The 23,002-nt window shown below is 36.2% G+C and overlaps 1 protein-coding gene across 1 annotated transcript in view; it reads right to left on the reverse strand.

The window, feature by feature from the left end:
* Positions 1-23,002, reverse strand: part of LOC112568454 (neural cell adhesion molecule 1-like) — a 68,627-nt gene that overhangs the window by 8,816 nt on the left and 36,809 nt on the right. Inside the window, exons 16-18 of the mRNA XM_025245758.1 lie at positions 22,453-22,473; positions 21,548-21,688; positions 305-488 (exon numbers count right to left, since the gene is read on the reverse strand). Of these exons, the coding sequence (XP_025101543.1) occupies positions 305-488; positions 21,548-21,688; positions 22,453-22,473 (346 nt within the window). The remainder of the gene's footprint in view (positions 1-304; positions 489-21,547; positions 21,689-22,452; positions 22,474-23,002) is intronic.

Below are 23,002 nucleotides of genomic sequence, written 5' to 3' on the forward strand. Positions count from 1 at the left end.
TTCACTTAAAACTTGCAAGTAAAAAACCACATGTACTTGGTGGCCAGGCAGCAAACCCCTAGACTGTAATGAGTTGGTCAGTAATGCAAACATGAGATGTGCTGCATAAAATATGCAATATATAAGTGAACAAGAAAAGAGGCTACCCTCACCCCCAAAAAAAAGAGAGAGAAAAAAGCTTACTGTGGCCTTTACGGAAGAATTTGCCAGGATCTTCCATTCTCAAACATCAAACTGTTCAGTCTGTAAACATGCATACTCTCATCATACTGAATGATACATATGAAAAGTAAGCTCAACTCACCCCTCCTCTGGGGATTTACTACTGGTGCCAGGACCTGGCTCCTTGCTGCCCACAGCTTGACGGATGGTCCAGAAGAGACCACATTGCTTGGTGACACAGAAGGCCACGTCAACAATCACCACCAGTACTAGGAGCAGCACCACTATGATGCCAACAATACCGCCAGTGCCAATGGCAGGTCCACCTAACAGTCACAGCAAAATAAGGTTATCCCATGTTTTTAGCTCCAGGAATATCTGCTGCATGAAAGATAACAGCATGGTGGTGCTCGGTAAATGAATACTGGCTCTGTGGTAACCTACATCTAATATCATATCAAAAAATAAAATAATATATTTAATATAAAATATATTTGCAAACAATGCATGGTGTTAATCATATTTTCTAGTTCTTGCATTCCAAAATAAAAAATATAGCAAATCTAGATCCATCTTTTACACAATGAATGACAATACCAGATAAACTATGAATGAAAAACTAAAACAACTTCTAAACTAATAATTTACTGTACATTAAGTCCCCATCTGGTCATGAGTATTAAAACCCCTACAAAAACACAATATATAAGAGACATAATTTTGGGCATAAGGGAAAATAAATAATTTACACTTTACATGATACAGCTGCTTTAAAACAATTACTGTTTCTTATACTTAACAAAAAAAAAAAAAGCTCTGGAAAAGGATGTTAGAAGATAAGGGGGCTACCTATGTTATGTACTAGTGCCCCTGAGTAATGCTAGACAGCCTTTGGCAAATCATGATCAAATGATTTCACATCCATACGACTTTTACCTCCAAATTATAAAAATGCCTTGATAATCTTACCTTTAAAAATAATTTTGAGAATCTAACTAACCTCAGAGTATCAAACCTTAGTTTTCAGAATTTGAATAATTCGAGGTTCAAGAATAGTCCTAGAGGGGTCTCCTTCAACCCTTGACACAAAGATGTAAGGGCTTGAGTAACTTAAAGCCATTTGTGAAAATGTTTTGTATAAATGTGCAGGGACGCATCTGGTTTTAAACATTGCTAATGACTCCATGAATGATTCACAACATGTGAAAGTTGATGCAAGATTGGCACTCATCCTGTGAATGAGTCAATGAACAACACAATCACAGAAGGATCTGGAGATATTCCAAGGACTTTACACATTGCACGTTTGCAAGTGGATGACCAGCAAGTGTTATCACGTACTGCTAGCATCCACTATACAGTTATTATTAAACTCCAGCCTGTCAAGACATTATTCTGGAGATACAACTTGTAAGGTTTGTTAAACATGAGTTCTTTTTCATGCAGTCTGAAAAGGCAAAAAAAAAAAAAAACCCTCCACCCTTAATCCGCACCTTGTTTCAACCTTTCATTACCGAGTTCAAATACCTGCATGTAACGGTGGGCCATGATGCCAGGCCTATATTCCTACTTTACTTGAAAACAAATCTTAAACCACTTTCCAGTTTTACAGTGGGGGACAGAGGATATTGCTAATACTTATTTCCCTCAAACAGATTTCTAAACAGGAGAAAATTACATAAAGTAAATTCTACATTAACAGATTACAGAATTATCAATTTGTGTTCTTAGTGTTCAGGAATACTTTCTATGCCCAATATACTTTATATAAAATATTACTTTACCTGAAATGAAATTTTACATTAAAATAACAATCTAAGAAATTCCTGTCCAATGAGTAGCACTGTCTCACAGCAAAGTGATAATTAAATTTTGTCACTACACTTCAATTTTAAAAGTTAGTAATTTGCAGTTTCTTGAAATCCAAACAGTGTATCTTTATTTCCCTGATTTTATACAAAGGGTCTTAAAAAAACTGACCAAATAAATTAAAGATAAACATTAAAGAAAATCCTTTAAATTAATGCGTAAGTAAGCATAATTAAATTCATGGATGATACAAAATGCCATACATTTCTTAAGCCCCAAACAGCACATGCAGCGAACACATAAGCAAGCATACTTAATTTCAGTGGATAATACATGAAAGTCATACATTTCATACCATAAACAGCACATGCAATGAAGAGTGAAAAGCTTCAACTAACTCTAAGCTGGGAAAAGGTTATCAAGCAAAGCAAACAAATACATAATGATAAATACAGAGTTCAAGCACAGGGCAGATAAAAACAGCATTCATAAATGGCAGCCATGATTGAACATGAAAAATGCCCTTCATCTTGTTTTTCATTAATGTGCAACAAAATGAAGGTGAATCTGAAGATCAAAGCTGAATATTGTACAAGTTATTTTAATCACAGTGCTAGGAGTAAGAACATATTTCCTGGCCCTAAGATGAATGAAGATGGAAAGTGAGCAGATTTTAAAAGCCAAACATGTTAGTATCTTTTTCAGTTACTTATCACCCTTCATACAGTCTTCTATATATCCATTCTACAAGCCCACCAGTTTATTTTTGTTGTTGCTTTTGTTCTGGGGATTTTGTGGGAAGCTGGTTTACCTCTCTGTGTGTGTCCACAGGTGTATATGTTTGTGTGTATTTGCATGTGCGCATACATGCATGAAACAAGGAGGATGGAGGGACAAAAAGTTTGTGTGCTATTTTATATGACTCGCTGAAAACTGTTGTGTCTTGTGACATTATGAACACTGGTGTTTCTAGTGAGTTGCTTGCAACATGAAAACTAATAAGTGTTTGACAACTTTCACCTTCAAGCATGTCTGCTGTTTGGGCATTACATTGCTAGCTGCAGAAAGCTTGACATGATGTACATACATGAGGCAAAACACAACTACCACACCTGTGCATGCTCAAAGAACATCTGGGGATGCATGTACACCACGCACACTCACACATATATCCCACCCATGCATATAGGTGTTCACATGTGCACCTTGATGATGAAAGTTGAAACAGTGTGATGAAGTAGTGTGATGAAGCACGAATAGAATCTGAAGGAGTAGCACTATTTACCATATCCCTTACTTCACACCAGAAAAATGCTTGCAAGGAGACTTTACAAAATCATCTGTGCAGTTACACAAGCTGCAAGCATTGGCAGTTAAGTGTGATGGCTATACTTAGGATTTTTCTTGCTTGTTTTGAACAAAAATATCTATATTCAGCTCCTTAATAATGCCATTAATAGTTAATGAAACATCAACACTGTTTGCAAAACAAAGCCACAAGCTAGTATTATTTATAATTACTCTACTATCTGAACATCCAAGTGCTAGCACACAAAGCAGGCATCACACAGCACTCGAAGTGCTTTTACAGACAATTTAACACGTAAACTTCTGTGCGTTGTCCTACTCATGCTGAGATATCTTCCCTTAACAAGTTACCATTGAAAGCACTAATGGTCTATGTAGAAAAACAATCTTCATATCAACAACCTGCTATGCATACCATTGTCTAAAGAATTCAAAATGCACCTATTTATTCGTAAAAGTTGCACTGTAAAGCAAGCCATGCACCATTTCTGCACAGCTATGAAAAAAACTTGACTCTTCCACTGCTTTGATAGACCTTTCTAGCAGCAACATATCCCAGCATGGTGACCACAAAGGGAATCAGATAGTGGCAAAATTGAACTTATCTCTTAGACTGCATAAAGAGTAGATTTGCACTGGTTTACTGAATCATAGAAGAAGTCATGAAAAATGTAACTGAAAATGCAGCAGCATTGCATTCTCTCAATAGGACAATGCTTTGACCTTTTGGTAAATCAATGACACCCTAAAAGAAGAAAAAAAACCCCACTGTCAAAAGCAATAAAGGCTGCAGAGCTACCCATTTTCACTGTTCATTATGAAAACTACATGAGCACAAAACACTGTAAAAGTTTCTCCCATGACAAAAAGTAGCTGTATTCTGCAGGCAGCATGCATCTTACAAACTTAATAAGGTCACGCAGCTCTCTAATTCACCACTCCTCTGAATATTTAGCAAAGAACTGAACGCAACCTGAACCGAGGGCTCACAACAGTGACAACACAACTGAAGATGAGACTGTAAAAGAGGTTTTTTGCAACTGACAATAGCAGAAGAGCAAAGAAAACATGCCAGGAGCACTGAATGTCCAAGCATGGTGCAGCTCTGATCAAACATGCTGAGCATATGCACCACATGAAACATTTTCACAGGTGCTCATCTTTTGTATATTCTTCACAAAGAAGAACCAAAGAACCATACCAGCAAGAAATAACATGTCTAGACACCATTTTAATGTTGTATGACTTCAAACAACACCAATTAAGTCACTCAAGACCCAGTGGGAGATGACCAAGTTCCTAAGGTAATAAGAAATATGCACAAACATCAACATTGTTGTGCTTTGTCATTCACTATGATGTCAAGTAGATGAAATAAAGGAAGAAAGAATTATGGGGGGGGGGGAAATAAAATGGCTAGGAAATAAATAAGATGTTGCAAAAACCTGCCTTTAGTAATTTAAAGGGTAACCTAAATCAAACATAAAATTAGGTAAAGAACATAGCAAGTTAGAAAAGCATAAAGCTGTCATTAGTTTGTTACAAAATGCATGATGAATTAAAATATTTTTTTGAAGAAAAGTATGTATGGATTTACCTAAATTTGTTCTCTGTATCATTAAAGCCAATAAGAAAGCTTCAATTGTATGCTAATTAGGCCTTGCCCAATCAGTGAGCTTACATTTGTGGTTAGGTTAGGGTTAGGAAATGAGATAATAATTCAAAACCACATGTGAACTTCGATATTAAAAACCTTGTATATTTCACAACCAGAGCAAACTTTTGGGGCTATTGATATCTTTACTGAACTAAACCCACTCATTTAAAATTTAAAAATTTTGCACTCAACTGTTCTCAGAATAGTTGTTAAATATATTAATCTGCTTTATTCATATAAACCTCAAGGTCCACTAGGTAAACATGGAGACATTATGAACATCAAAAGCTGCAGGTAAATTTTTTTTAAATCCCCACTGATGAGTTTGACAGTAAGTACAAGTCAAATGAAAGCAGAAACGCTCTTCAGTTTATGACCATCTTACCTACAACCATGCAATCTATGACAATCATATTCCAGCACTTTTGACATGACACACTACTGTAACACAGACTTGTGCTACTTCTAAAACAAAGGCAAAATGATCACAACCCCTGCATTCTAAAATGACCTTTCACTCTTGTTTCCTTATCACAGGTACTGCAAATGCTGTGTGCTGCAATACAATGAATTTAAACCTACAATATTAATGTCCGCCATGGAGATGTAAATTTAAATACAAAATGTATAAGCACATCATAACTTGACTTGACTAATGCAAATCCAGTGACAGGAGAGAATACAGCTGGTGCCTTGTGTGTTCTCATAAAGGAAGCCACAAACTAACCTAGCCAATCAGCCAATTACAGCAGGGCAGTTTGCACTTTCAGTTTTCTTGTTTTCGAAATTCAAAGGCCCCATGTGAAGCAAACACCACTGTTTACAATACTTGTTTGATGACATGACCCGCTTGCAATCCTGGTAAAATTCCACTCGAACACACCTCAACTTAATAATTCTAAATCAGCAACTTGTATTCAAACTTCAGGAAGCACTTTCAAAGGATCTGTTAGATCCCGTTAGTAACTTTAAAGACATTTACTTAAGTTTGGCTTGTATACCTATCCTCACATTTTTAATTACAAGTCCAAACTAAATTTGTTTGGCTAAAAAACTTGAAAGACAAACTTATAGTTTATTGTTCATGATGAACATCATGATGGCATGCAAATTCATGCAAGAACAGGGACAGAAAAATCCAGAATAATTTATGTGCTTTTGCTGTTTGTGCAGGCAGTTCTATCGTGAGTGCTGTGCACCATGCAACAGGACCGAAAACCTGTAAAGTGAGCTATGACCATGTCAGCTACATACTGGCATTGCTATTGTGGTTGCAAGCATCCAGTGCCTACAGATCACACCAGTAACTCTGAGGTCATTAATCGTGATCCCCCCCCATTATAAAGATATACCAGAATGACCCTAGCATCAGTAAATGCATCCTTTATTTCAACCAGTGGTACTTTGCATTATTTTGGAAAGTCGTTTTAAAAGGTTAAAGGTGGCTCAGTCTGCACAGCAAACATTAGTACTTTTTATTTTAGTAAAATAATGTTTATTATTTGTAACATCAGCAGAAAAAATGTAAACAACAGTAGCTGTAATGGTTTACTTTCTGAAACAACTACCTGACACCAGTCAGGCAGTGTTGGTGAAATTCATGTCTCTGCTACCCAGTTTAATGTTTACAGCATCAAGTTTTCTGCCTTTATTTACTAGTACGGAGTTTAAAAGTAGGGACATCAGCTCAATTTTGAAAAAAATATATAGTTACAGTGACGCATATGGCTATAATTTTTAAAATACCCACCAACAGCCCCCACCCCAAATCAGAAGTGATTATCTTATAGAGTTAAGTGGAGACTGTTCTTTCCATTTAGAAATATGATTAAATTTAGGACCACAGAAATCTGATTATTAAGTCAAATATATTGATACCAAAGAGATGCAGAAATATCACTATGTGGTGAATAAAGATGGCACAATTATGCCTTACTCTCCTCTTCAAGGCAGACAACTCTTGGAGCTATTACACTGTGTGCATGCATGCACGCAGATCTAAGAAACACTGGTGTTCACATATATACACTTTCTCTTTCTCTCAAACGTGTCCATACATGCTATGTAACCTTTGACCCTTCATATCTAATACACATCAAGACTAACAGCCAGTAGTATAATGACCGGTTTTATTATCAATGCAAAAAATCAGTGATGACACGGTACACAAATCACAACATCAGAGGAAACAGACATCAAATTTCTCTTCTCTGGAAAAAAAAAACAGTCAACACCAAAGCTCTGCAATGTAAATAACACTGATACTAGAGATAAAAGCAACAGCAAAGCTTTATGAACATGTTCGAATATTTTAACAAAATGAAACACAAAAAAAATGTTTATCTTTTTGTTCCTATCGAAACATAACTTACAACTGTGTTATCAGCTAATTGTTTACAACCACTCTCACATTTTTGTGATCATACATTATTTACAGGAAAATAAATCTGGAAAAATCTAGCCATGTGATTTTCTGTAATGTTGAATTTCGCTGTTAAGAAAGTTTAGCCTGATTCTAATTTTTAAAAAAAAGTTATTCAGGCCAAAGGACTTCCCTGATGATGCACATGGCAATGAGCAGTGACACAGACTCTTTAAAAATATTGATTCATGAAGGCTATAACTCAACTCTGGAATGAAACACGAACAAGAGGTTGCAGGGGATGATTATGAGCACTACAGCACACCCAACTTCCTTATGAGGCTACAACATGTGATGAGCTAAAAGAGTATCGTAACTGGTGTACTAGCCCAATCAACAAGAATGTTGTGCAGGCTGAAAACACAATATATGAACAGGAAATATGAGCATTTTCAAAGAATCTCATAATTTAAACTACAGAACAGGCCAAATCCTGTGAACGGTCTCGCTTTTATCATTTTGATTTTACTCCTGTTCTAAACAGCTTGAAAATTAAGCTAAAATCACCGATACATTTTTTTAAAAAGTGGCCCTAGTAGGCCTGCCATCATTAAAATATTCAGCACAACAGCAGAGCTCAGAAACTTTCTGTGGCACAAGTGGAATAGCAGCAAGCCCCTTTCACAAAGTTGCCAGACATTATGCATGTTCAACCTACACAAAGACTAAGTCTAGTGCCTCAGACACTACAACTGTGAGTCAGGAACAACGAAAGACAATTTAGATGGCCTCATTAAAAACAATACCTAGTCACAACAAAAAATCGTCAACCATGAAAAGAACATTTTTAACCAATAATGTGATGGTGGTGATGAACTGTCATTGTTTTGTGACACTTAACAACCACGCCATTGTCCCTCTATATCTCACGAGGTATTCTGTGTTCTGGCGCACAATTCATCTGCTATCAAGGAAACCAAACTAAACAAAAAAGCAACTTCTGGCCTAGCCTTGCCAGGGGTAGGGGGTGGAGGGTGGGATGAGGGAAAATTGCTTGCAGCCTAAAAACAGGTTCAACAGCAAACAGCAGCACAGAATAAAATGGCATGCTTGTATCCCAAGCCTGACAGCTACATGCATGGCCTTTCTGTTTCCCCCACACCCCCTTCCAAATGTCTGGGAAGTCAGCATGAAGAAGATCCACAATGTAATCATGCTGCCCTGAACTCTCTGACCATGCAAAATCAAATGATTGTGTTTTCTGCCGCAGATATGTTGGTGTCAGGGCAGTCTACTTCTTCATCCTTTAAAAATAATGTGCCCAGAGTCCTGTCTTATGTTCTTTGAGTCCCATCTTTGACATTGCATAGCAAAAGCTTAAAAGAAAGACAACAGACAAAAATGTGTAACCATCCTAGAATAAAGCATTACAAAAAATATATCTGTACAAAAATTACAAATTGTGGAATTCCAGGATAATTTACAAACATAAATAGTGAAACATTTGTTTGTTGTTATGTTCATCTGTACATGAATATGCAGTAAAAAATGAACAAACTTAAACCAAGATGTTCAATCCACACCATCAGGATGCAAATATTAATTGATAAGGGTGAAAAAAAGAATGTAACAGAAAACAACTTCCAAAACCCAGTTCCAGCTGTGGGTGAAAACATGCTGATGCCAACTAAAATTTAAGATATTTTCAGAGTATGAACCACTACAAACTGTTGCCAGCTAAATGAGTCTCTACAAACATGCATTATTGTGAAAACAGTGTCACCAACAACAACTAACCAGAGGCGACAGTTCTGTCAGAGTTCTGAAGCATGACTCCTTGACAAGGGAAAAGCATGCGTAGCAATGTGTAGCTGCCACTATCAACAAAATGTAAGGAAATGTTAATCTTACACAAGTGGACACTCTGCTACTATAAGATTGTTGAAAAATTATAAGAAAAGGACTGTCAGAGGGTACCTCTACATGCAGCTAAAGGTGGATAAAGGTTTACTGAAAATTGAGCAGAAATGGCACTCTCTCAAACCCTCAAGATCATCCTGAGATCAATGCTGGAAGAATGCTGTTTAGCAAATCTTTTCACACCACTATAAAAGGGCAAGCTCTAGGGTGAAGCATCACTTTGTTAGATTTTTTAATTTCTGGTGAGAAAGCAGATTTTCACCTCCAGGTAGACATCCACCATGTCAACACTTACTGAGCAAACAAAACTTCAGGTCCTCTAAACAAAACAACAGATACGATTTTTTTTTCTGTTTACTTTTGAACATTTGGGCATGATCTCGGACATGAAATTTACTCCCACCTTCCTCACAAAAGGAAGCTAGGGATAAAAAAAGAAACAAAGAAAATAAAATGCTGAGGGTATGGGCATATGGCTCATACAAGGCAAGAACAGGAACTTGCATTTTAAAGTTCAAAACATGTTCCAAGAAACACAGAAGTGACACAAAACACAAGATGTCTATTGCAAACCTTTCTGGGCCATTTCAGCAGTTCTGTTAAATTAGACAACAACTGTCATTGTTCATTTCAGACAGAATAAGCTAATTTTATATGTTCTATACCTATATTTACCTTTGTTTAAATCCTTTTTTTCTAAATTTTAGTGCACATACAGGCCTAATTTCTGGGAAAAAGACATTGTTGTGTATCAAATTCCACTTGTGCAAAATCTATGCCACACTTTCTGCCTCTGGTTTCATATCTTCAGACCCTGTTGCACATCTATATTTAAAGTATCCTCCTTTTGGTTGATTGTTAAACATTTCTGCTAATGGATGTTAATCTCTGCAATTACTCTGCTAGCTTCCTGTCAAAATCTAGTTTTTTAAAAATGACTTTCTGATCTTTAAGTAGCACATAATAAGTTGTAAGTAAGCACAACTAAAACATGGCTTGCAGTCAATCACCATGTTTTAACTAAATGCAGAATCTATGCACATTTTGGGGGGAAATTTTTATATGTAAATAAAAAAAGTATTTAAAAAATGCTTCACGTTAACAACTATACATTGTAAATGACACATTTACATCTTACGGGTTACTTTATTTTATGGCATGGCAAACTGGTTAACTTACATCCAGTCAACAAGAGGTCAACCAACTGAAATGCACTCACTATCAAGCAAACTCATTCAAACACTCAGATTTCTCTGTACTTCATTTTTAAATGTAGTGAACAACAAGCAGAAAAAGAACATACATGCTGCTTTATGACATATTGTCAGTGGCATCTCCAGGTTCTTGAAATGTCTGTTTATAATCTGAATGTGTTGAAAATGATCTCTGCCACCTACCTTCTGTTGTGCGCAAGAGCATGAATTGTTTCCTTTTTAATAATAAAACTTCCCATTCAGTGCTTGATAATGTTTCTAGTACAAACATTCATAGCTTCCAATCATTTTTTTTCCCATCTAGGCTTCTATCATAGCAAAACTAAGCAGACACACAGGGACAAGTAGAAAGCATGCATTAACTACAATACTGCTGCTTATCCCTTGCTTCACGTGCATTGATGATGATGAAAAGATGTCAATAACATTCTCTTTATTTCCTTTGATAGAAGTCTTCCAATCAAAGCTATTATTTATGTTAAGTTTGTCAGTGCCATTTAAAGGCTTGCAAAATACTCCAAGAAATTACAGTTCCTACTGTATATCTTTTAGTTTCTCCTACTTGTTCATTTAAGGTTTCTTAATCTTGGCAAGTTTCACCAGATAGTCACAGTAAACATGGAACCTGGTCTGCTATGCAATGCTATGTTTAGTTTTTTTAGGAAAATGTAAGAGAATTGCAATTTTTTTAGATCTATAACAATACATATTTCAGCTAAGACTTAATGTCAGACATATGCCAAATATATCAACCAATTGCAGCTTTTAGAACTATGAGAGAAGACTGGAGTTTTGACAAAAATATCCCACCTGAGCTTGACAACAAACTGTCAGTTATGCTAGTTACTGTTGGTAATGCCTTGCATTACAGGAAGCAGTTAAAACACACACACTTGTACAACATCTACTGGAAAGTTTCAGCCAGCTGTGTTTCATGGCAATACACAAACACTGCAAATAAAATTCCATAAACATCCATACCAGTACCCTGTCAAGATGGGATGCAAGAAAGTATTGCATGTCTCCCATCTAAGCATCAACAGTTTTATTTGTTCAAAGACAAAACCTTGTATGTCTAAATTTTGAGTTTCCTTTAAGGGGAAAGTGGAAAAATAATATTTCCTCTATCATTATCCATGCTTAAATCACCAGAAAAAAACCACCATATCTAATAGGCAATTTTCAAGATGACTTCATAAAAATGCACTTATCAGTTTTAATAAACCTATCGACCAAGATGTTAACACTTGTCCTGGCTTTTTTTGTAAAGTTAACATAGCATTCATGTATCTGCTAAAAATATACAAATCAAAATTTTGAGCCTTAAGTTAATAACTGATTTGCAAATTATAGAGAACCTGAAAAATTAATACATTAAATCTGAAAGCAATGTATAGTAACACTATTTGTCCACCAGCTTTATCACTGCAAGTCAACAACCATCATGAAACTATATAAACATAAAATTCTGTCACTATACCTTGATGATGCTAGCATCCCACAATGACAAAACTAAAAATGAATTGGAAGCTCACTAAAATAAGAAATTAAAGACTCACTAATGTTTATAAAACAAAAAATTGACAAAAACAAGGAAATCAAAAATGTAGACAATTTTTATCTGGTCCCAATCATATTTCTAATGGATTTTTACGACCTTTCTAGGTACCAAAAAAAGTTCTTCATTTATTCACTAGTGACAATATCTTTAAATTGCTCTTTCTTCATCAGTAACTGGGAGAATTTTCCAGCTTTTGCAAGTCAAAAGACCCCATAGTTGACTGAAGCTATCTTCTCGGGGGCCTACCCACTCCATGACCTCTCTTACCTGCCCTATAGAGTCCCGAAAGCCACTTGCAGTTAACAAGAATTGAATTAACAGCACACTCAACCTTTATTTTACTCACAAAAGCAAGCTCTACAGGTGAATGGTATCAAAGGTTTATGAAAAGTGAAATGGGCAAAAATACAATAACTAAACAGAAGCAAGAAATTTTGTGAAGCCTACACACTTGTGCAGGTGCTTGTTCATACAGGCATGCACACAAATGTACATTTCTCTCTCCCTCACTCACTCACACACATACAAACACACATATGCAGAATGAAATCTGTATAACTGATGGCAGAGGACCAAAGGCAAATGTGTCCAAGAATATAAAAGCTATCTCATCAAAGACTTAATGCAGGTAAAGATAAAAAAAAAAAAAATACAGAAAAAAACACATCTAGACTTTAAGTCCTTGGCAAGACCAGTTTCCTCACAGCACAATTCTATGGCAGTTTCAAAATAAATCGAACTATTGGATTTAGGATGGAAGAAAATCAATGGAGATGGTGTGCAAAAAAGATAAATGAATAATGTACACTGGGATGTAAAAATTAGCACTAACCTGCAGTCTCCAATTCTTTCAGCAAACTTTCATTACAAGCTATCACTAACTGAATGTGTGTACTGGTTCTTGCCTTGTGACAAGTCAGAACACTGCTAAAGAAGGCAAACTATTTTCTGGTGCTTTTATAGACATGTTCTACAATGTTTTCTGTTCTTTCTTTTAAAAAAAAGCCTTAAAAAATGAAAACAATCAAAAAGAAAGAAACAAAACAGAAGTATAGTTTATGACTGGCACTAAGGCCAAAAATGATGTGCTTATCACAAAGAACTTGCTTGTTGAAGCATGATCCAAAGATTCAGTCTTCCAATGCTGCAACTCAAAACATGCAGGTGATAAAATTCTCCCTCCCATTTATGGGGCGCCAAAAGGGGAATTTATATATTTTCTCTCTGTAGCTGTACCATTCCTTTTATATTTATAGAATGCATTCTTTAACTATGCAATTCCTTCTATACCTTGAGAGAGAAAATTTCGGTAAAAAATTTCTGAAATACTTTGGTTTTACCAACATTTTCTCTCTCTCTAGTTATAGAATGAATTGTACATCTACAGAATGAATTCTATAATTATAAAGCAAATTGTACAGCTATAAAATGCATTCTATAAATATTAAATGAATTGTATAGCTACAGAAAGAATTCTATAATTATAAAATGAATTGTCTAACTATATAATGCATTCTTTAATTATAAAATGAATTATATAGCTACAGAGAGAAAAATACAAAAAATTCCCCTCTTGGCATCCCATACCACTCCCCTTCTCTCTCACTCTTGCAGACTATGTTGTTGTTCCCATCACAATATTGCAACAAAACAGACTCCTGTTTCTTGTGGTAGCCCATCAGACCAATGGAGACAATTGCGACACATTTACACAGTTCAAAAAGCTTCCAACCAGATGTAAAGTCAACCAAAGCTTTCACATCAAAATTCTGGGTCTGTAGTTTAAGTGTCCTTTACCTTCTTTTCTCTGCACCTTTTAAATGCAGTTTATGAGCAACAACTCTTGAGGAGCAACACATGCTCAGAACTTTCTAGCAAATAACTAGTTTGCTCTGTTGTACACAAGACAACCACACATCACTCAAGCTGTGTGTTTATATAAAAAAAAAAATCCACATGAACAACACAGTCTTGAAAAGTCACTCCATTTTGTCTATCAAGCACATAAAGATGAGCACTGCAATACTTCTTGATTACTCCAGTAAAGAGGCTTTTTTTTTAACATCCTAAATTGACAGTCTGGGAGGTAGGAAAGGGAAATTTCCTTTATTCCAAAAAAATTCTTTTTCAAATGGCAGAAGGCTGGGACAAAATTCAAATGCAAGTGGAATCTATAGCAGAAGAAATGTATCCATATCAGGTGTAGGACCAGTATCCCCATGAGGGCAGGGCTGGTGTTGCACAAGGGGAGGACCCAGGCAGAAGTAAGAGAGGAGTAGAGGTGCATGTGGGAGGGAAGGTTGGACTGAAGCGAAGATGGGCTGGGTGGGTCAGGCCAGGGGGGATGCACAGATCACCAGAGCCTGCAAACATGCGAGTGCCACCATCCCTGCTATGCTTGCATGGACAACACACGCGTCCCCTGTTGCCCCCGCTGCAACAAGCAAAGAAAAAACAGAGGAGAGAGGCTGTGAGTGACTGAGCCAGACACAGAAGGTGAAGAACACCAAACTTAATAACAGCACAAGCTTGCTATAAGTGACTTCCTTTTACAACCTCAAATTCTGAACAGAAGGAACTGGTTTTATTAACTGATAAGTTACAATCTAAATTATCTCACATCTTTATGAAAGTTATAATTTTACATTCTTTAATAAAAAGCACAATGGACTTCTTATCAGCTGAAACTGATATAGTAAAGCTAAATTTATATGTATATATTTTATCAATAATCATGACATTTTAGGTCTGTTAACCACCAAAAAGCAAACTCTGGGGCTTTTATAATACAAAAATGTTTAATGAGAAATTTTACTATAAAATTGAAACATAATAGAATTGTCTTTGCAAGCATGTCTCCTATAGCAAGCTTCTTGAAGAAGCTAAAAAACAACAAAAATTATTAAAACTAAACAGCACAACATTACAGCATGGACAACACAATGGCATGACATGAAGAAAGGAAGATTTCACAGTTATGGTGGTGGAGCTTCTGCTAATGGTGATGTTATCATCCTAGCATAAGCTCATGAGGATTTGGTAAAATCACTTTATTTGCACTACTCTTATACTTTGTATGGAGATTAAGAAATGCTTAATATGCACAGGTTCTTGCAATATGAAAAATACCTTTGTCTAGCAAGGATCTTTAAAAGAAACAAAAGACATCAGTTACATGGTTTAATTCTTGTTTAGTGGGTTGCAAGGTCAAAGAAGGAGAAAAACTGGATGTTTGATGCAAATGGTTGAGGTTCATTGGATGGCACTGATGCAAATATTAAGACGGACAAGATATAACATATACCGTCATTAAAAAAAAGAATTGCCTCTCTTAATCACTTATCAGCGGTGGAAAAAAGTCAAGTCGAAGAAGCCAGGAAAGCATATTAAACAGAAAATATAAAATTTACCCAAAATATACTGCTTCAGTCATGTGTGCATACATTCCAAATACCTGAATACCTTAATGCACATGTGTGTGTAAGTGAAGAAGACAGCAAGAGAAAAAGAATGAGAGTGGAAGAGAGTAAGTAAGAAATAAAGACAGAGGCAGGATGGTGCTTTTAAAAAACACTTTAACCTTTATTCTTTAGCTAAATGGAAGTGCCAAAAAATGTCAGATTGCATTTAATGATGTTACTTAAATTTGACAGGCTGTACTTTTTACAATACACAACTTGTACAAAAAAGATGTGCAAAATAGAGCATAGACTGTTGGTCATAATTCTGGTTGGGGAGGTAGTTGTAATACATATGATGTAAAATACATCCATGACAAATGTCTGGGTTGTAACTGAGAGGGGGTTGTAATTGGGCAAAATCTTAACACAGAGGTTTTACTGTACTTGTGTCATGAGTTTGTAATTGTAAACGCATATTTTAATATGTGCCAACATACATTCAAAGAACAAATCGCACTACTGCGCATAAAGCAATTTTCTTTAAAATATTTTTGTAAAACCTTGGTCATCATTATTCTTTAGTTTGGAGATCTGCATTAAATCTATATATAGATGTTCAGTTAGTATGGAACAAGCATATCATTATCTGTAAGTCCATGGGAACAGGTGTTACTACTCAGGCATTCATTTAGCCTGGTCGACTGGACTTTCAGTTTGGGATGATGATGTTTTACTTAGGACGTATGGTCATGGCAGGGTCAATTTGACTCTGGTGGGAGGTTGATATAACCAGGACGATATGGCTTTTGTTAGAGATTATCATTGCTGTTCATTGTTGTCTTTTTACCAGCCCATATCAGTTGATTGTTGAGCTTTATTAACAACCTTTGGAGAAGTCACATTTATAAAAATAAAATTGTGACCATTTGTGCTTTATCGTGACTTTCTTGCAGAAATGAGGTTTAAAAAAAATAAATAGTGCAACTTAGGAGAGGATCGTTGTCTGCCAGGGTACATGTGTACTTATTGACTCTTACCTGGAGAGTTAGTTCCCCTATAAATCAATGAAAGAATAAGCCTGACCCAGTGAAAGCAAAAATGATAAAAAAAAGCTATTACATGATTTTTAAAATTATTATCTCAACATATTAATAAATGAACTTGAATTTATAGGTGTCTAACCATGGGTTTAAATTCATGGGACATAAAATCTCCCTGCTACAAATGACCCCTCTCAGTTATGAACCAATTTTGGTGGACCGTTAATGAGTCTTAATAGAGAGAATTTACTGTATATGTGAGGTACACCAAGTCAGAAGAACAAAGGAGACAGAGTAAGAGAGTAAAGTAGCAGAAAGAGGGAGGGTGAAATCATTAATTAACACTTTCAAGACTCACCAGAATGCTTTTAAGTTCACAATTAAGCAAATGACAAAAATAGTAATAATTAAGATGGCCTCAATAAAAATGGTGTCTAAGGCAGCCCTAATACCTAAAATGGTAAACTCCCATTACATATGATCATATTCAATGGCAACATCCTTCATCTGTATGACTATTACAACACAATTTATATATTTTTGAAATATGGTAATATATATAGCACAATTAATGTTGCTCATTCTGACACAGATTTACACTACAAATAAAAAATTGTGAAAGCTTGATAATTTGTGTGACTTGTTCGTGGATAGTGTGAGAATTTGTTATGAACTTAAAGCTGTGACAATTTTGTGTGTGTGCATGTGACAGAGAGGGAGAGTGTGTGCTCGCGCGCATGCATGCATGAGCCTAAGAAAGAGACAGAGATTGGAATGGAATGGAAGACCTATTGTTTGTGTTTCCCCCTAAATCACGGTGACCGCTTTCCTAGGGTATAGAGATGGAATTTCAGGATTTAGGACGAAAAGTGGTTTGTGTCCTTTAAGCCCTTAAGTGATGAGACTTCACTTAGCCTGCTGCCAATGTGACTTTAGAAGTGGTAGTAGGTGGTAGTAGGTGGTTGTGTTGCCTAGATAGACATCTCATATTTAATTAAAAAGAAAGATTAATAGAAGTAACATATAAGTAACTAATTGTTAGAGTAATGCTTTTAAAATCCATTAAATTACAATTTTAGTCAATAAATTATGATCTAATTTTTAATTTATATGTACATTTTCACTGAGCTAAAAGCTTTTTTAAAGTTCAATATGTATTACGGTTTAGTTTGTGGTTCAAAAATTAGAAGCCATAAACTCTTCCAACGAGATTACTTTTTTTTGTACTGGGGTGTGTGAACATTAAACATTTTCTAGGCATGCAGGGCATAATGCCCCCAAACACTTTCCTTATTTTAAGTGACAATGGATAAAAATCTTTGATGCAGGTTTGTTTACAAAACCCCTTTTTATTGATAATTTTTGAAAAAGTGCTCCGAGAAATAAATATTCTTTATGGCACGACACTAGGAACAACAAAATTTATATTTTATCCAGCAGTGGCCGTCAATGTCACTTTAAATCACAATTTGTTTCACATTCGGGTGCTTATTTTTAAAACAATAGCATTTCAATTCTTCCATTTTCTTTAAATAACAGTCAGTCTTATGGACTGTTGGTTTCAAAAACTAGCCCATCTGTCTGAAGTGTTACAAATGCCTACCAGGCAAGTTTAACATCTGCTTTTGATGTGGCAAAGACAATCTGATACCATCTTACAAACGCCAAACCTTTCTTTGTTCTTGCTAGATAAAGAGATGAGGTCATACATACCTCTCTTCTCCCCCCACCCTTTCCAAAAATGGGAAAAGAAACGGTTTCTGCACAGACTAAAATAACCCAGCTTATAAAAGACATTTCCTCATCTCTTTGGGAGACAATGAAATCTGAGCCCAAAAACACAACCATAAAAACAACTTCCTAAGGACACAACTGCAACATTAACTCAATCCAAACATAATGAAATGCCAATTTCAGTGCAACATGAATATTGGTGACCAACAACTGGCCTCGCAGTTGTTCTGAAAATTCTATGCTTAAGAACCATGTTCTAAAAAGAATCCCTCCATTCTGCACTGAGAAGAGAAGAAATTCCCTATAATGTGATATACCGTGAAAATCACCATTGAGTCAAAATTGTGATACTTGTGATACTTTTAATAAACAATATTTTGTGAATGCATAAACATATTTGTGAATGCATAAACATAAGGAATCTTATGCTTGACCACATGTGGACCACACTGCTGCACATCAGCAGATGAAAATGTGTACTTACGTATCAAATGCAAGTCGATGCTAAAAGCAATCAAAGAGCAAAAAGAAACCACATCCTCCCAACTTTAAGTGAGCCAGTGACACTAACACCTGGGACATAAAGCAAAGAATGTCTAAGACTGAAGACCTTCTCACTGTTTTCATCGCCTTCAAGAGTGGTAGAAGAGAGTGCACTCATAAATAATATCAACCATGTTGAGTTCTGTCCTCAAATGACAGGTGCAAGGCATCACCAAACTGCAAAAATATTAACCTGAGCACCTCTATCCTCGTTCTTAATTGCCATACCTTTCCGACTGCCTTTCCTTATAAATACACATAGAACATACCTCTGTCCTTTTAAAAATTTCTAACGTTTACAGCTAATCAAGATATGACAAACTCACAAAAAGCAATACTTTGCTTAAAGGACAAAGTTTGATACTCGATGCCAAAAAAGTATTTTTATTGTTAAAACAATTTCAGACTTGTATATTTTGTTAGAAATCAAACAAAGATTTGCTCTTCAGTAAAAATTAATCTTGTCATAGCTCAGCTGCAAGAATGTTCTTAGCTGCAGCAAATAAGTGAGAAAAGAGAGAGAGATTATAAGTGTATGTCTGCCTGAAATCTTCCTTTTGATCTTTTTATTTCTCTTCTAAAATAAAATTTGCATTGGCAAAAAGAAAAAAAAAAACCTACAAACCATTAACCCCCATCATATGACCAAGAAAGTTTAGCTCTCTAGTTCAGCAGTGTTTTCCATATTGTGAAACATGCCTTCCATGAGATCAGTGCATCTTCAACATTTCTAATTATTCCATCATCAGATACAGAATACAGACCCTGCCATTCTGAGAAAAACATCTGCCTTTACTACTGAAATTCCTTTACCTGAATTAAATAAAGAACCATTTAACAAATACAAGCTGAAGCTAAATATTACATACAGAAAGACCCACAATGTGTCAGTTCAAGGAAAGACCCACAAGAAAATTGATGACATTTACAGTTTTACAAGTATCACAGCAATTTTCCCCAAGCTTTGAAAACAGTTTACCCACCCTCAGAACTAACACATTACAGAACATCTCCAAGTTACTTGGGAATGTAATACTAGACGATTTCTTACTCCTATTGGTGACAGCAGAACCAATACTTAACATGGTGCATCCAATCAACACAAGATGCTGTAAAACAATACACAGCAGTAAAATCATCGGCAGCTGACCAATCACAGTGCATGATATTCCACCAGTTAAAGCATTGCTGTATGACTCAGTCTTCCCATCATATCAAAACTTAAGAGAAAAAAGAAAACCAAACAAAAAACAAAACAATAAGACACATTTGTACATTGCATTCCCCTGACAGTACTCCTGTAAGCTCTACTACTAATACACATCCATGTCCAGCAAACACCAATATCCAGCCAGCCATTATTTACAAAGCACATCTTCTTCAGCATCCTGTGCGGAAAAGTATCAAAGGCATGCAGCAAAGACCAGCTATGAAGAATATCCGCAGATATGAGACAAGCGCACACAAAGTATTTCAGCTACAGAAAAGACTGCCATTTCATCTCTTGCTGGGCCATGCGTAAACTCTGCTTGGATCACAGTGTCAACCTGAGTTGATTCAGTTTGGCACGTTTCCCAAAAAGGGCTGTTCTGCTACCCTGCTAGGAGGAGAGGGAACTTCTCTGCATTTACAGGTTCCCACTTTGGGACTTCATGACCAGAAGACCCACTACTAGCAGATTAGCTAATATCTGTAAAATTATCTCAAGCACACCTAGCGCCTTGACTCCCAGGTCTGAGTTTCTTCTCAACATGTCTATGAGTGATTAATATGTCTGACAGGTGCAAAATCATTGCATCAAACTGTGAATATTTTTTCATACTATCAGCAATTAGTCAAGGAATGCCTGTATCTTTCTCATAATTACAAAATATTTCAGACTATTTTTGTCAAAACTTGCTGACACTTTTTCTGAAAATATTTCATTCATAAACAAATTCTGACTGGCAGTTAGCGTGGTCAACTTCGGATCTAAAGGTTACTGCTTTAGGGCTCACCTGAGCCAGTTACTAGAAAACTCTCTCAGTCCACCCAGCAAATGAAAAAAAAAAAATTCAGAAAAAGAGGGCTGAACTTTGTCTTACCATGCCCTATAAATAGTGCCCATTTTCTCTTCCTCTTGCTGATTTACCTTTCCCCAACCCTCTTAGGAGTCAGGTACCCATTCCTGACAGCTGGGTCAACTGCAGAAAGTTTGCTGCTCCATGCAGATATTAAACTAGTGCTCCTCTGGGTTTGGATGCCAGTACTCTAATCCCTCAGCTATCACCTATCAAATTCTGGAGCCTTAATAACAGTACAGAGATACAGAGGCACCTTGTACAGTCATTCTGCTTGTGCATGCTCATTTCGATCAAAACAGGAATGGCTGATTACCTCCTATCCACCATGAAGTAGACTGTAGTGAAATAACGTACATAATACATATCTGATGCTATCAGTAGTGGCACTTGACCTGGCTTTACGCTGCCCTCTCTTTTTTTCCAGTCACTTATCAGATACTGAACAGTATTAATAATCCAAGCATCAAATTCCATGATGATTGTTCTAAAAGATAGAGAATGCTAGCTTATGCTTGAAGGAAAAGTCTTTTCATCTAAAAACTAATGCCTCTTTTTTAAGCTTACCTGAGGTGACAGAGTGCACCACACACCCAGACAGTATTACAATACATGCTATTTTGAAGTGAAGCAGACCTGGGAATAGCAAAGCATGATGAGTTTTCACTACCCACGCACTGGCGCATGCTGCAGGCAAGAACACACCTCTGAAGGCAGTAATGGAGCAAAGTGGCGAAGAGAAATTAAATGCAAACAATAACAGTGTCAATTTTCACCTGTGTCACCTCTGAATGGCATTTTGCCTTCCCCCTTAGCCTCATGAACATCCTCGATGTCTGACTCGGGGCCTGTGATTACTGGTCCCTCTGATTCATCTGATTCAGGTGATTCCTCCTCATAATCCTCCTCCACTTCTACTGAGGAGAAGATGAGTGGAAAATGGGACAAGGGAAATTATATCCCATGAAATAACACGGTTAACAGCTGCGGTCTGGATAAGGCAATAGCTGTCCTTTTACACAGATAACTCTTACAGTGATCTTTTATATTTTAAATTCTTTTACATCTTTTACTTAAGTAATTAGATATTTTATTGGCTATCTGCAAATTTAGTCAAACACTGCACTCACTCTTTCTCTCTCACTTACACACACAGATTTGTGCACTTCACTAACTGCAAATCAACAGCAGAAAATATTTTTTGCCTAAATTAGTGATATTGTTCTTTCCACTTCTCCATGTTAGACCTTCAATAAGCTGTAATCTGCTCAGCTCTGTATATGATTACCCATCTTTCTTGCTCAGTGAGCCACAATTTCTATCAGTTTCTTAAGTAAACCACATGAAAACGTACAAAGAAGTCTGCATACAATGTTTGCACACACACATGCACGCGCGCGCACACACAAAGGCAATCTTTCCTAGAAATTTCCTATTTAAAATTTCATTATATTTCTATGAAGTTTTAATGACTGATGTGACTTCACAGAGGTGGAATGGACTAAACAATTTGTGAAAAGAGGTTAGTCAACATTCCAGCAAGTAAAATGATGGGAGCAAATGGGAACGAGGATGGGTACAACTGTGTGGTAATCATTCAGAACAAAGAAACATTCACATATAATGCATATAATAAGCAAGGCAGACAAGAGAGGAAATTCTAAAATGTCTGAAGTCTCACCCTCTTGTGCACTGCTTTCACCTGTAAATGTTATGTCAGCAAGTCCACTGTTAGCCATCGGACGGGATTTTTAAAAAAAAAACTCCTAAGGGTATCATATTTTGATGGAATAAATTTTGTCAGTGCTACCCATTTATGGTGTTCAAAAGAACTAAAGAAGCCAAATGGAATAGATATTGCATGCTGTATCCGTTCAACTCCTGCTACATGCATGAAAGATATATACAACTGTCTTTAAAGAAAAGATCAAAAAAAGTTCATTGGAATAAATATGAGCAGGCTAAGAGACACCAGGAAATAGCCATTTTCTGTTATTTATACATTTTAAGCAAATCCAAACCTTGAGAAGTGTCAACTGTAAACGAGGAGTTAAAATAAAATGTTTTATGCCAATGAGAGGACTGAGAAAGAGAGCGAGAGAGAATGTGTGAGAACACACACATGACGGCATGCATCAAATCATATGGAGAAGTTGAGGTCATGAAAGACAAAGTTTCTCCAATCATCAAAGAATGGCCTTCAAACTGAAAAGAGTGAAGCACACATGCAT

This window comes from Pomacea canaliculata, linkage group LG7 (assembly GCF_003073045.1).
Source record: "Pomacea canaliculata isolate SZHN2017 linkage group LG7, ASM307304v1, whole genome shotgun sequence".
Lineage (NCBI taxonomy): Eukaryota > Metazoa > Mollusca > Gastropoda > Architaenioglossa > Ampullariidae > Pomacea > Pomacea canaliculata.